This window comes from Rhinichthys klamathensis, unplaced genomic scaffold (assembly GCF_029890125.1).
Source record: "Rhinichthys klamathensis goyatoka isolate OS25496 unplaced genomic scaffold, OSU_Roscu_1.1 h1tg000271l_1, whole genome shotgun sequence".
NCBI classification, from domain to species: domain Eukaryota; kingdom Metazoa; phylum Chordata; class Actinopteri; order Cypriniformes; family Leuciscidae; genus Rhinichthys; species Rhinichthys klamathensis.
Window position 1 is genome coordinate 854,990 of NW_026606791.1, and position 15,011 is coordinate 870,000.

At 38.3% G+C, this 15,011-nt stretch overlaps 1 protein-coding gene across 1 annotated transcript in view; it reads right to left on the reverse strand.

The window, feature by feature from the left end:
• Positions 1–15,011, reverse strand: part of LOC130102333 (nuclear GTPase SLIP-GC-like) — a 36,254-nt gene that overhangs the window by 1,697 nt on the left and 19,546 nt on the right. The window contains exons 5-13 of the mRNA XM_056268341.1: positions 5,723–5,901; positions 4,014–4,044; positions 3,554–3,637; positions 3,386–3,482; positions 3,140–3,276; positions 2,870–3,037; positions 2,633–2,790; positions 1,500–1,623; positions 551–659 (exon numbers count right to left, since the gene is read on the reverse strand). Coding sequence (XP_056124316.1) covers positions 551–659; positions 1,500–1,623; positions 2,633–2,790; positions 2,870–3,037; positions 3,140–3,276; positions 3,386–3,482; positions 3,554–3,637; positions 4,014–4,044; positions 5,723–5,901 — 1,087 coding nt within the window. The remainder of the gene's footprint in view (positions 1–550; positions 660–1,499; positions 1,624–2,632; positions 2,791–2,869; positions 3,038–3,139; positions 3,277–3,385; positions 3,483–3,553; positions 3,638–4,013; positions 4,045–5,722; positions 5,902–15,011) is intronic.

Here is a 15,011-nt window from a genome sequence, read left to right on the forward strand (position 1 = left end):
TTTTATGCCTTACAAACTTAAATATTTGGTTCCCCAAGAAGTGGATCTTTGACGCTGGGTCATGGTCTTGACATTATGGGAACATTATGTCTAAACACAGCAATCTGATTGGTCGAACATTTGAACATGGCGATACACCAAGACCATTAATCAGAAATGTGCATCGTCACCTTCTTTGCCTTCAGAAGCCACATGTTTGTTCAGCATGTATCTGTTCCTGTTTGTGTGTTGAAGTTTAAAAAAAAAAACTATATGAAATATTTTTTTTCTTTAACATTAAAATACAGTGATAATAATAAAATGTATCTCTTTTTTGTGGTGGGGAAAGAGGAAATGTTGATGTGTTCCAACTAGTCACATCGTTTGTTACTGTTTCTCTTTTTTATCATGGCCTTGTGTTTCTAGTCAAGTCTCTAGTAGTGATTGTTTCCAAATGCTCCCTTTTACTGTATATACAATGACCTAGTGATTAGAATAATTGTTTTGCAAGCCAACATAACTATTAATATAAATAGTTAGTGTTTTAATGTAACTTTTAATGCTCGCTTACGTTCATAGCAAGAAGACATTTCCTTCTCAATGGTTGTTTGGATTGAGGAGTAGATGTCCTTCTTTCTATCAACAACGTCTCTTTTGAGCGATGCCTTCAGATTAATTTCCTTTTAAAATAGGGGAAAAACACAGTCAGAAAAGTGTCAAAACACTAAAAAACAAAAAAGAAAATTCAATGTCCCTGCTTACTTCAGTAATGAGGATTGAGGACACTGACTTCAGAGGGAGTAAAGACTAACCCAGGGTCACGTTAAAGGGATAGTTCACTTTGAAATTAATTTTTGGTATGTTTTAGCTTACCTCAAGGGCATCCAAGATGTAGGTGTCTTTGTTTCCGCAGTAGTTTCAATTTTGATATTTTTAGGTCAAACCGTTCTTGTCTGTCAGTCATATAATGCAGGTCTATGGTCACTTCCTCAAAGAGCATGCACAGAGAAGTCCAAATTAAACATGATTTAATGACTCGTAAATGTAAGTACACATTGATGACCTAAGACACGAAACGAGCGGTTTGTGTGAGAAAACTAACAGTATTTATATCGTTTTTACCTCTTGTAAACACAGCCACGTCCAAGTGATCTGAGGGCGCGGGCGCTTCGGTCTGTGCGTTACAAGAGGTAAAAACGATATAAATACTTTTCTCACACAAACCGCTCGTTTCGTGTCTTAGGCCATCAATGTGTACTTACATTTACGAGTCATTAAATCATGTTTAATTTGGACTTCTCTGTGCATGCTCTTTGAGGAAGTGACCATAGACCTGCATTATATGACTGACAGACAAGAACGGTTTGACCTAAAAATATCAAAATTGAAACTACTGCGGAAACAAAGACACCTACATCTTGGATGCCCTTGAGGTAAGCTAAAACATACCAAAAATTAATTTCAAAGTGAACTATCCCTTTAAGACCCCTGAGTGACCACAGGAGGACAAATGAACTCACCTCTGTTTTGATGAAGTTCTGAATGTGATGTAATATGGGAGATCCAGGAGAAGCAGAGTCACTCTGGATTATACTGAACTTGTCAATCTGTTCTTGCACTGATTTCCCTGTTGTTCCAGTCACACTGAAGCCAAGAGAAAACATAATAGAGTTTCATTTAAAAACAGTTTTCAGAATATTGTTGTAATGATATAACCTAATACAAGAATAACCGGTATAAACCCAATTATATATTCGGTCCTGTCTAACGCTGTGTGAAATCTGGAATTGACAGCTTGTCAGCAGTGAATCATTTACTCAACCGGTTCATTCAAATCGTGAATTAATTAGTTAAGAAACACCGCTGTGTTACACGGTTCTGCTGTAGCTCATTAGCAAAATAGAACAAAAAGAACAATATTCATAATTTTGTGTTTAAAACTCCCTCAATATTAACTTCTTGTTTATTCAACTGTTGTATAAATCAGTTTCACATTTTTGCAATCAGGAAAAAACAATGCTCTTCACTTCTCCAATTATCTGCTGAGTGTCTTCTTAAATGTGCACTGTGTAATTTTTAGCAGTGAGGTTGTGAATGGCAACCAACAGAAGTTACGGTGGCCGACAGGAAAAGATGTCATCGTCTGAGACAGTAGAGAGTAGCCAGTTAAGCAATGAGGTTTCTTTGCAAATATAAATTAAGAAATTAGGACTTAATTATTCAGTAAAACTATATATTATTGCAAATATTATTGTTACTTGTTCATCGTGTCAGTGTTTTACTCGCTGACTTTAGCTTGCTTCTTTGCACGAAGAACAACGGCCATTGTTGTTAGCCACGCAAAATGGCTATTTCAATGTAAGGGGAACCGCGGTGTATCTAGATAGAAATGGCTCATTCTATGGTAATAAAAACATAACGGTTCATTATGTAAGGTCTTTATACACCACTGAAAACATAATTATGTATGATATTGCATTTTTGTCAACAGATCCTCCTAAATATTACACAATGCACCTTTAAAAGAGAGCTACCTTAGGTCTGTATTTTAAAGCATTCGTGACTTACAACCATTTAAGTTCTGAATTTTCACATCTATGCTCAAAATGGTTACCGGTTACCAGGTTAAATGGAAAAATAAAATAGAACTTACGGAAAAATCTGATTGAAATATTCATTAATATATTCGTGCAAGTGTTTGGTCAATTGCCTGTTCAGATCTATGATTACATCCCAATTTTTTGACCAATAGCATCCACCGTTCTTGCACAAAGCTTGAAGGATTTTATGGAATCCTCTTTTATCCATATTCTGACAAAAACAAAAATACCAATGTCATTAAAAGGGCAAGAAAATTGTGATTCACTTTGCACATTACAATCACACTTACAGGGGCTATAACTGCTTTTGTGGATGCAACGCATAATTGCACTGATTCATCCACTCCCTTTGAGAGAAACTGCTCCAGATCAGTATAAATGGTGTCAAAACGACTGTCCAATTCATTCAGTGCCTTCTTTAGGTTCTTTTCCATGTAGACTTTGACTTTTGTTTCAACCTGAAACACATTTACACAACAGCAGTGAATTACAGGACAATGTATATTGGAAGCATTCTGAAGACATATACTGAATTGTATATCAGCAATTCAGACCCATACCGTTTTCTGCTCTGTATCCAGCTGGACACTTTGGATCAAGGACAAAACTCCCTTTGCTTCATTGACATAATCTATGGTAAGATCTCTGTTAATGTTCTGGTTAAGAATCCTCAGATAATCCTGTAGCTTTGGGATTTCTACAGAAGGGGGTGATTTTGGTCAGTCCTTTAACTGCAATTTAGTGTTTAGTTCATGTATGGATTTTTTGAACATGAATGAGGTAGTTTGGTAAACAGGATAGTTTACCTGTTTCAGTAGATTCCATATTTAAATTACGGTCGAAGAAGGCATTGGAACTTACAGTGAAGACATTAAGAAAATGATCATCAGTGCTGAATCTTTTCTAAAAAACAAAATTGATTATATATCGTATCATATATATAAATATATTATAATCATATTACCAGAACTTACCTTGACTTCAGAATTTTCAAACTTTTCTTTGACTCTTTTCTTGGCATGTTCATTTCTATGAAGTATACACACTTTTTCCTGATCCTTATAAGAATGATAAAAACAACAATATGTCAATGTAATGTATAATACCAGTGTGAAATGTAATACAATGATTGATTATACAAGCTGTATATCATTACCGAATGTACTCAAACTAGCTGTATATGTAAAACCAACTTTTTACATCAACTCAGCTCAGAGCTGGAACACTGTACTTATTACACTCAAGGATATTTTATGTTATGTTATGTTTTGTGGCCTATGAAATGGCAACTTTAAAATTTGATTATTTTCAGAACTTTCTAAAGGTATGTGTTTGGCTTAATCTGAATATAAAATTCTTTCAATACAAACTTTCAAGGAAAACTTGAAATATATAATAAGAAATATATCCTATACAGTTTAAGATTTTCCAAACCTTGTCTCCTGAGATAGGAAGCCGTGTAGATCTAAAAAGAAATATTAAAAAGACACAAAGTGTTTGTTTTTTTAATCTGATCTTTTTTGTACAAAATAGCTGTGACAAACAGAATCTGTATAAAGGGGTGCTGTTTGTAACATTTTGCTAACTCCCTACAGATTGAATTAGTCCACCATCCAGCCACCATTCTCCAAAACAGGGGTGTCCAAACCCGGTCCTGGTGGATACCGTCTCGGGTTATGACTATAACCCTTGTTCCCTGAGAAGGGAACAAGACACTGCGTCGTTGAAAACGACTCTTTGGGGACGCTCCCTTAGCGTACGCCTCTGAAGTATGAATGAAACTATTCTTGGTGTTGCGTCATGACGTAACATGTGACGGTATAACCGGGTGCCAGGGATAACCCTTCGAGAACCACTGCCAGGTCCCAGGCAGGAACCCTGGACCTGGTTGTCGGTCTCATCCTCCAAGTACCACGGAGAAAACGAATGACCAGCTGGTGCCTCCCCAGGCCCATCACTCAGTGGTGCATGGAAAGCCACAATGGCAGCCACGTACACTTTGAGTGCGGAAGGGGAGAGACCCGCAGAGAAACTCCAGGACTGAAGCCACTGGGCAGTTAACTGGATCTAACTCATGTTCTCTACACCAAGTGGAAAACACATTCCACTTGAGGCCATATAATCTCCTGGTGGACGGAGCCCTGGAGCTGAGTATGGTCTCAACCACTCCAGCTAATATTCCAGCATCTAGGTACTGAGCCCCCTCAGAGGCCAGACCAACAGCTTCCACAGCTCTGGGCGAGGGTGGAATATTGTGCCTTCCACCTGAGACAACAGATCCCTCCTCAGAGGAATCTGCCATGGCGGACCTCTCAGGAGTGATATTATGTCTGAAAACCATACTCGGATCGGCCACATTGGGGCTACCAGAAGTAGACCGATGCCCTCCTGACGGACCCTCTCCAGGACTCCCGGGAGCAGAGCGATCGGGGGAAAAGCGTACAGGCGTAGCACCATGGCATCCAACCCCAGTGGGGCTGCATCAACAGGAGCCTCAGAATCTTCAGACGAAGAATGAGAAGGTGCCGCAGCAGTCTCATTCTCGTCTGCAAGATCCCTTTGCAAACCACACGATCTCAATCGCCTCGCCGCCTCAACGGACGCGGGACCGGAACCGTGGGGAGCGCGAGCCTGGCCGTGTTCATCGAATAAACCTAGGCGGGAGCGCAGCACTCTCATAGGAAGTGCTTCACAATCACCACAAGCAGCTCCCTCAAGAGCTGCCCGCGTGTGCTGCACTCCCAAACAGTTCACACACAGCGGATGTGTGTCCCCACCCGTGATATATCTATAGGGCAGGGGTGCACAAATTTTTTTAACTGCTCACTCGCCATTTTATATATATATAACTCTTTTCACAAACAAACAACAGAGAGCGCTTGCTGAAGAGCGAAAGATAATGTGTGTGTGTGCCGGCGTCACTTTTATGCATCCGGTTATGACGTCACATGTTACGTCATGACGCAACACCAATCAGGATTGGAATAGTTTCATTCATACTTCAGAGGCGCACGCTAAGGGAGCGTCCCCAAAGAGTCGTTTTCAATGACGCAGTGCGAGTTCCCTCGAAAGGGAACTACTTCAGTGACATCTGCAAGTAAAAATTACTGCACCTTTAATGGCAAAGAGATTCTAATTCTAACCTTTTATAGACTGTTGCATCGATATCATCTGTCTTTGTACAGATGAAGTTGATGCTTTTGCATTCTCCTCCTGGTCCCAGTTCTTCAATGCAGTGCTTTAAAATCCCCCAGGGGTCTTTGTCAGTGCTTGCTCGATTAATAGCACTTACAATCCACACAAAAGAGCACTCTCTCAGTTTCTACAAGATTGGAAATAGTGAGTTAGTTAACATGCTTTCAGTAGCATAATAGGTTGTGTGTTTATATGTGTACAGTGTTGAGGGTAATGCATTACATGCATTATGTAATCAGATTACTTTTTTGATGTAATGAGTAAAGTAACTCATTACTTTATAAATTACCAAATTAATATTTGAGCTACTTATTTTAAATTGTAATGCCCATTACTTTTCAGTTTAATTAATTTGCTTAAACTACTGAATTTTCTCTCTTTCTCTTTTCAACTGTTTTAAGGGGTGGTTCCTTTAAGGCCTGGCTGTCAGTAAACAGGCACTATTATGATTGGTAAACGTCTTTGTATAGCATCACTGCCCACTCACTAATACAAGTGAGTAAGTGTTTTGGAAACATTATCCATACAACAATTTAGTGTACAGACAAAGCATTAGGAAATTATTTACTTGCAGTTTGTGATGCAGCTGCTGTCAGATTCAATTACAGTTGGCTGCTTCATCTTTTAACAAAAGTTTCTTTGCAAACTCTCGATTACACTGTGCCTCTCTTACAAAACAAAATGATCCGAACAAACATATAATCCGCTCCAGGACAACGTTAAAATAAACCATCCACTTTTTTCTGACTCTGGGATCCTTCTGAAGTATGCAGAGATTCAAACAAGCTGTTTGAACCAGGCACGTAAAAGCAAGCATTCTTTTCTTCAATAAATTTTATCAATTTGTCCTGTTGTCGACAGATTCAAGTTGGTATGCATGTCAAACTGAATGTTCATCTGTATACCACAGTACCTATGATTATAATGGGTTCTTTTTGCTTTTGGCGCGACATGATGCTCGCATCCGTGTAGGCATGTGTCAGCTGTTAAATGACTGAACTCCCAATGGGCAGGGCCTATATGGTGCAATGATGTATACCATTGGTCGATGTCTTGCTCTGGAGGCAGTCATATGCAAATGTACTTGCATGTGTGACGTCACAGATCCCGCAATATCAAAATGAGCCATTTTTGGAGTTTGATTTTTTAATGCTTTTTTTATAATGAGGAGGACGTTTTAAAGGTGCAGTGTGTGATTTTTAGCGGCATCTAGTGGTGAGGTTGCGAATTGCAACCAACAGAAGTTACGGTGGCCGACAGGAAAAGATGTCATCGTCTGAGACAGCAGAGAGTAGCCAGTTCAGCAATGAGGCATCTTTACAAAGATAAATTAAGTAATTAGGTTTAATTCATTATTCAGTAAAACGATATGTTATTGCGAATATTATTGTTACTTGTTCATAATTATGTCAGTGTTTTATTTGCTGACTTTAGCTAGCTTCTTTGCACGAAGAACAACATAGTAACGAAATGCGGTTGTCCGTTTAGGGCCACTGTGGAAACATGTTGGTGCAAAAGGGCACATTTCAATGTAAGGGGACCCGCGGTGTATGTAGATAGAAATGGCTCATTCTAAGGTAATAAAAACATAACCGTTCATTATGTAAGCAGGCCCGCCGACAGGGGGGGTGGCTCAGAAAAGAAAAGAGAAGAAGAGAAGAAGAAAATAGAGGCCTTCGAGATGTCCTAAACAAATATTTTTAAAAAGGTGGTGACGGTGAAGCTGGAACTAACGTTAGTCAAGTCAACGTAGAGCAAGGTAAGAAACAGCGCAGCCAACGTTTATGAGTGTTGTCAAAGACCCGGTACTTCGGTACCCGGTACCTTTCTCAAACCAGGTACTTGATGCGCGTGCATGCCCGAAGCGCGTGCAGTTGCGTCCTCTTCATAAAAGCGCTGAGACATGGCGACCGGCGGTGCTGCTGATGTGGTGGCTGTAAATCCACTTGTTGATAAGAAAGGAGGAAAGAGACACATATGGAAATATTTTGGATATTAGCTCATAATAGCGACGCGGCGCGCTCGTTTTTACAGGCGCGCCTAAGTTCATTGTTGCATAGCAACGACAGACGCCACGGGAGAGGAGAGGAACAGGAGAGGAAGAGCAAGGGAAAAGGAGAGATCTGGGCGTGGGGGGGCCCATCTAAGATTATCTTGTCCCGGGCCCAGGCAAGACTGTCAGCTGGCCTGTATGTAAGGTCTTTATACACCACTGAAAACATAGTTATGTATATGATATTGCATTTCTATCAACAGATCCTCCTAAATATTACACAATGCACCCGTCCCGCTACCGGGACGCCTAACTTTACTTCACTATATTTCTATTAAATCCTAATCTAAATATGACAAATTATATATCGTTGGAAAGGTCTAAAACTTCTAAATAGATATTCTACCCCTGTTTTGTGTTACAAATTATGTAGGAAGAGTAATTGATGAATTTATGACAAGAGTGCACCTCAAAAAATCTGCATCATAACAGGAGGTCTGACCTTTGTCACAAAAAGTCGATGCACCCACTTTTAATCATTGAAACTTCTGTTTTTATGCTAAAAGTTCATAATAAAACATATAATCTAGTATTTTTCAATAAAAAATTATAATATAATATTATCCTCTAAAAATTATAATATATATATATATATATATATATATATATATATATTATCCTCTAAAATATAATATCTTTTTTATCGCCTTTTTTTATTATATCATATTTTAGTAGTTATCATAAATTAGGTATCATTTGAAAGCTTATAAACTCAGAATTCATCCTGTGAAAACCGTTTTATAATTGAACGTTGCGTTACCATAGAAACGGTACTCTAAATTATTTTATCAGGCTCCTCCCCTTTTGGGCATCATTATATTTCATAATTTATGATCAAAACCTTTTCTAATCTTGACAAAACACATTGTCAGAAAGGTCTGTGTCTCAAGGTTCCAAATTTTGTGACATTTTTGTGAATTGATATTTGGACAGAAATGTATTAATTTGTTAAAGGAGTCATAATGTGCAATTTTCACTTTTCCATGAGAATCAATGTATGTTATGATTGACTAACGATTATACATTGGCCGGGATGCCGATATTCAAAAGTGAAGCGTTTGTTTACCCCAGGGTTCTTAAACTAGCCAACGTGCACGCGCACTCAAATACGAGATTTCAATTTCTCCCCCGACTTGACGTCAAGACGGGGCCGGATATACCATATATGGACACCGCAGAGGAGGCCCGCCCTGCCCCTCTCCCCATCATATTCAGTCAAGAAAGATGCAGAAACGTAGTGCACACGTGCTCTGTGGTTGACTGTCATAATCCACATTCTAATGTTTTTTCTTTACCCAAAACTGACCAAACTATAAGGGACAAGTGGATGAAAATTATTTTTAATGACGCTGTTCCAACAACCATCTCAACTTGCTCAACGGTGTCTGCGCTAAACATTTCACAAAATAATCTTTTACAAATTTGGGGCAATATGGCGAAGTTGGCATCGAAGCTACGTTTGGAAAAAGGTGCCATTCCAACAATCAGGGACTTGCCTGAATTTGAAACGGTAAGACTGTGTTTTTATTACTATATTTTGTGTAACAAACAGCAGCTAACTACTAATGCGGTTAATGTATGTGATGTAAACACGGGGAATGGACTCTACGAATGCTAGCCACATCTTTCCACTTTGTTTTACACTACAGTAACGTTAGCTATTATTTAATATAATCGTATATAATATAACAATGACAACATATCATTGTATTGATTTTTTTTATATAATAGATAAGGATAGATAAATTTAAAAAACAGTCAAGAATTAATAAACATAAAGAAAAACATAACGTTACATGTCTGCAGATGAAAATTATTAAATATCTAAAAAACCACAACGTCAAAAAAGGCAAAAACAACATTATAGCAAACGTTAATCTCTATAACCACTGTAAGCTGAAAATAAAGTAGACTACATCTCCGTTAATGTAATCTACATTAAATTAAAGCTAAACTTATATGGGAGAAAATAGCAAAAAAAACGTTTTAGCTCGTTAGGGACTGTTCGTTTTTTATTTAAGGGGCCACCGGAGGAGATTTGAGATCTGTAGTCAAAAAAGACTTGACCCTCCCTTCGCCAGCAATAATTTTTTCTTTGACCCTCCAAAATGATTGTGAAAAAAGGCATGACCCTCCCCGATAATTTATTAATTACTTTTGTACTGGTTTTGGCAAAGATGTTCAGATAGCCATTCCACGATAAACGACTAAACTCCTGTTTTCTCATCTTGCGGCTGTAACGATAGACCAAACCTACAATTCGGTTCGTATCACGATTTTTGATTTGAAAAAAATTAAAATAATTTTTTTTAAAAATCATGTTTTCGGTGCTGATGCCGTGGTGACGCGTTCATGTAGCCTACGTAAAATGTAAGGGTGGCGCTGCCAATACAGTATCTTAAAGCTGCCACAAAGAACCGGCAAAAGTGATGATTATGAATAATTTCAAGGGGACATTTTAATTGTTTATTAATAAACAAGTCTTTGTCAGTGTGGCTGCAAATATAAAGGTGATGATGCTGACTCGCGATCTTCGCAGTAGTGAACGCGCCAGAGAGAAATGCACATTTACGGATTACAGAAGCAGAGTCTGTAGTCTGTTTTCTTTCGTTTTGAATTATTCTGTTAAAAAGTAGACATGTCAAGCTTTCTATATATTTATCTGTAAAAGTCACTTTCAGAGCGGTCATGTCCGTAACGGAGAACTGTCACGTCAGTAAAAAAAGAATTCCCTCATAAATGCGAACACGAAAAAAAATAAAAAGAATATTTTGTGTTATTAACAGTCTCAAACCAGGACAATTCGATGGTTGTTGTGGTTATGTCTTATTTCGACATATGTGTGCTGCATGCAACAATGAAGATGTGCATTTGTAAATCCAGCTATATTTGCTTCTTATTAGGCCAGGGCTCTAGAGTGCGACCAATTTGGTCGCACATGCGACCAAAATTTGTAAGAGTGCGACAAGAATTTTTCCTAGGTCGCACCAGTGCACCTAACGTTCTCGCATGATCGCATCCGCTGCCTCTCCACAAACGAGTATTTTGTTCTCCTTGCACGCATGGTTGGATCATATCGTGGTCTAAACCAATCAGAGATAGAGATTGGGCGGGTCTTTGCCTCTGATTGGCTGTGGTTCAGATATTCCTGTAGGACTAAAATGCTCCGTGCTGACTGTGTGATTGAAATAAATTGCGACCTGTCACCTGAGCACCAGAGAATCAGTTACGGCAATCAGCAGCATCAGCTAAATAAACGCAGGAAAACAGACGACGAAGAAACTTTTAAAAATGTAGGCTACTTGAACTAGGTAAAAAATATTGATTTCTCGATTTTAATCGATTCTAATTGATTTTTACGAACCGTTGGGCTATGCTGTTTTCAGTTGATGAATGAATGGAACATTGTAGCGAGCATCCCATCCAATAAATCGCAATAATCTTTGTGCTTTGTTACTATTGATATGAAACAAAGTCTCAGATTTCAAATTAGGTCAATTTTCTTACGAAATTCAAAAACATAAATCGTGTATTGACGCTGTGGCGTGAGATCGCTCTGGCGCCGCTCAGCTCAAGAGAAGCAGGGTCCGGGTATCGTTCGTTCATTTGTTTTTGCTTTCATATATGAAAACGAAAAAAGTAGAAAACAACTCCTTTTTTCGTTTTTTCGTTTTATTTGAAAAACGAAAAAACGAAATTATGACTTGATTTTTGGTTTTCTCGTTTTTGCACGGAAATCAGAGAAACCACTTGATATTCCGATTTCCCCCTGTGGGTGGGGCTAAATCTGATTGGGCATGAAATGCATTCATTATTTTTCAAATTAAGAGTTTTCCAAACACTGTATTTGTTAGCCTGTAAAATTAATAGTTTATATGCATGCTATTTGTCGCCCAATTATCTGGCTTCACTGACTGAAAAAATCTATTGAAATAGCCTAAATGTAAACATTTTCACGCATTGAAGTTGTCATTATACAAATTTAAACTATCACACAAATATCAAACAAAAGGCAGAATGGAGAGAAGGCCCTTCTTATTGTTTATATTGCATTCCATCGCAATATAGGTTACTTTTGCCTTGCCTATACTCCTGCTCACTACAGTTTAGAGGATGCATTTCAAGACAATCATTGGCAAACACCTACAGTAGTCAACCAGAATGCCTATTCTCGCCGCAGAAAAAATAAACCAGTCGCATTTCAAGTAGGCTACTTCGCGAAATGACCTCCAGGTGGCGCAAATGGATACTGTGCAAAACAGCAGCAATTGCCGCATTTTGAAATGTAAGCGGGGTTAATGTCAATTAACAGTAAGGACGAAAAACTACAACTATGGTAAACAGAATATATTTTTTTAGGCCAGAAAACGAGAACAATATCGGATCCTATATTTCATATTGTAGGCCTATAGACGTCGGTTGGCGACATAAGCCTCTTCCCCGGGGGAGCAGCGCGATAACAAAAAAAAAAAAAAAAAAAAAAAAAAAAAAATTAGGTGCAATGAAGCTGATTTTTACTATTCTATTGAGGAATGAATGAAGAGCGCTTTTAGTCCAAAAGAGCGCACATTTAGAAAAAAATATTATGTTCACGTCTCATTGCTTTAGAGAGAATTATTATTTCTATAAATTTGTTCACTAAATGATGTGCTCTCGAGGGGTTTGAGTGCTCTCTCCACTGCCACCACAATAGAATAAGCATAGGCCTATATGTCATCAAAATGGAAAAAAAAAAAAACGAAAAATTTTTTGCCTATGTGAGTTATCACACCAGCAGAAGTGCTGATTTTCTGAACATCTGCACAATCGCAAATGGGAAATGATACAACAGTTCAATAAAGTTACTGAGTAACTTTTATAGATAGGCTACATTCTTTTTTTGCTCCGTCCAAGAAAACAGAACAAACAGCAGAACCGCTGCGCCTCCGAGCAACACGCGTTTTGTTCTATGGTTTTGTTCCTCAAAATATCTGCATTTTTTACAGAATTAGACGAGTAAATGATTCATGTAGACTACCCATTCATAAATACAGTCGTTTGTTAGGTTAAGCGAATTAGGATTTTTAAACGACTCGTTTGAATAAAGGATTCAACTCCCTCATTAAGATGGAGACTTGCCGCCACCTACTGGCGCCTGGCGGTGTTAGTTTCATAGTTAAAAAATAGACGTTTCATTTTTTTTTTCAATCATTTCATATTTCTATTCTACCTACAATTGTTTTACATTTAAAACATTAATCTCTTAACATAATTTATGCAATTAAGCCGCGTTTCCACCGCAGGAACTTTACCCAGGAACTAGGAACTTTGGCCTGGTACTCGGTGTGTTTACACCGCAGGAACCAGGGTCTAAATGAAGTTCCGGGTAGATATTTCCCCCTCCGAAAGTCCCTGCTCGCGAGGTAGTACTTTTTCAAAGTTCAGGAACTTTCGCGGGTGGGGCTTGTGCGCTGAACATGCTGATTGGTTGTGTTCACGCCGCATTATGATTGGATAACTCCGCGCAGCATTTTATTTTAACCGGAATTTTTAGAATCTATTGCAGTTCGTGGCTTCATGCAGTAATGAAGTTCCATGCAGTAAGAGTTGTCTGTCTGCAAATATGGAATTTAATAAAAATAAAAAAGGCAGCTGGACCGACGACGAGATTCAGGCTTTATTAAGCGTATTTGCGGAAGAGAAATTTTCTGCGCGTTCGTCCCAGCCTTCTCACGGTCAATGTCCGCAATAGCTGATAACATACGCTGTCTAATTTTAGATCTAACGTTAGCATTACGAGCTTTCTGAACACGCTTTAGTATCAGTGCTCGTCTCTTTTCTGCCGTTTTGTTAATTACCTGGTTAGTAAACCAATACATCTCAAACAACTGCAGCACAGTGTGAATCTCTTCCATATTTATTATAAATGTGGCGCTCAAAACTGATTACTGTCTTTTACAGTCTACTGTCCGTCACAAGCAAGCAATGAGCAGTCGCGCGCAGTTTACCCGGTACTTTAGACCGCGATGTAAACGCAGAAAGCTACCGGTCTGGGGCAAAAAAAGTTCCTGGGAAAAAAGTTCCTGGGACAAATTGTTCCGGGCAATTGCGGTGGAAACGCGGCTTTATAATTTGCAGTGTAAATCATCATGCCATGTCTAAACAGCCTGTGTCAATCCAAAAATTTATTTTATTGGTACCGACTTTCATTTGGTCATAGTAGCCATACACTGTGACTTTGCATTCTGATTGAATTTGTTGACTAAATGTAAGAATCTGTCATAAGAGGACAGATATATGACAATGATCCTGCATTATATTGTATTATAATGAGATGTAATATTAGCCTACCACTAAACTTTGACCTTATGCCTAGGCATGCTTATTACTTGTTCTAGGAACCTCAAAGCATATTTACATTTTTGTCTAATTTGCTACTCCGTCATGATGTTGTAGGGCCCAAACATTAACTCAAGCCCAGGGGCTCCCAGCCCCCTAAATCTTGCCCCCTAAGTCCTGTATGTGCATACAGGCCATACATAACAAATAGAAATATAAAAAATATATTATTCATGAGTATTTAAGTTAATAAAAAACATCTAAAACAAATAATAAATGTATATTATTTAAATTTGTATAATGACAACTGTCAGTGCGTGAACACTGGCTTGAATTTAGGCTATTTCAATAGATTTTTTCAGTCAGTGAAGCCAAATAATTGGGTGACAAATGGCATGCATATAGACTATTAATTTTACAGGCTAACAAATACAGTGTTTGGAAAACTCTTAATTTGAAAAACAATGAATGCATATCATGCCAATCAGATTTAGCCCCACCCACAGGGGGAAATCGGAATATCAAGTGGTTTCTCTGATTTCCGTGCAAAAACGAGAAAACCAAAAATCAAGTCATAATTTCGTTTTTTCGTTTTTCAAATAAAACGAAAAAACGAAAAAAGGAGTTGTTTTCTACTTTTTTCGTTTTCATATATGAAAGCAAAAACAAATGAACGAACGATACCCGGACCAAGCAGCAGCGCGGAGCGCACATGATCTCCTCTTCTGCCTTAATAATACCAGTTACAGTACCAAATAAACATGAACGAGCATCTGAAAGTGTGTTAAAAGATAGAGTACAAGGTCCGTGTACTTTTTGATCATTTCATTTTCTGTTTGGAATGGAATAACGAGAAATGAAAACCA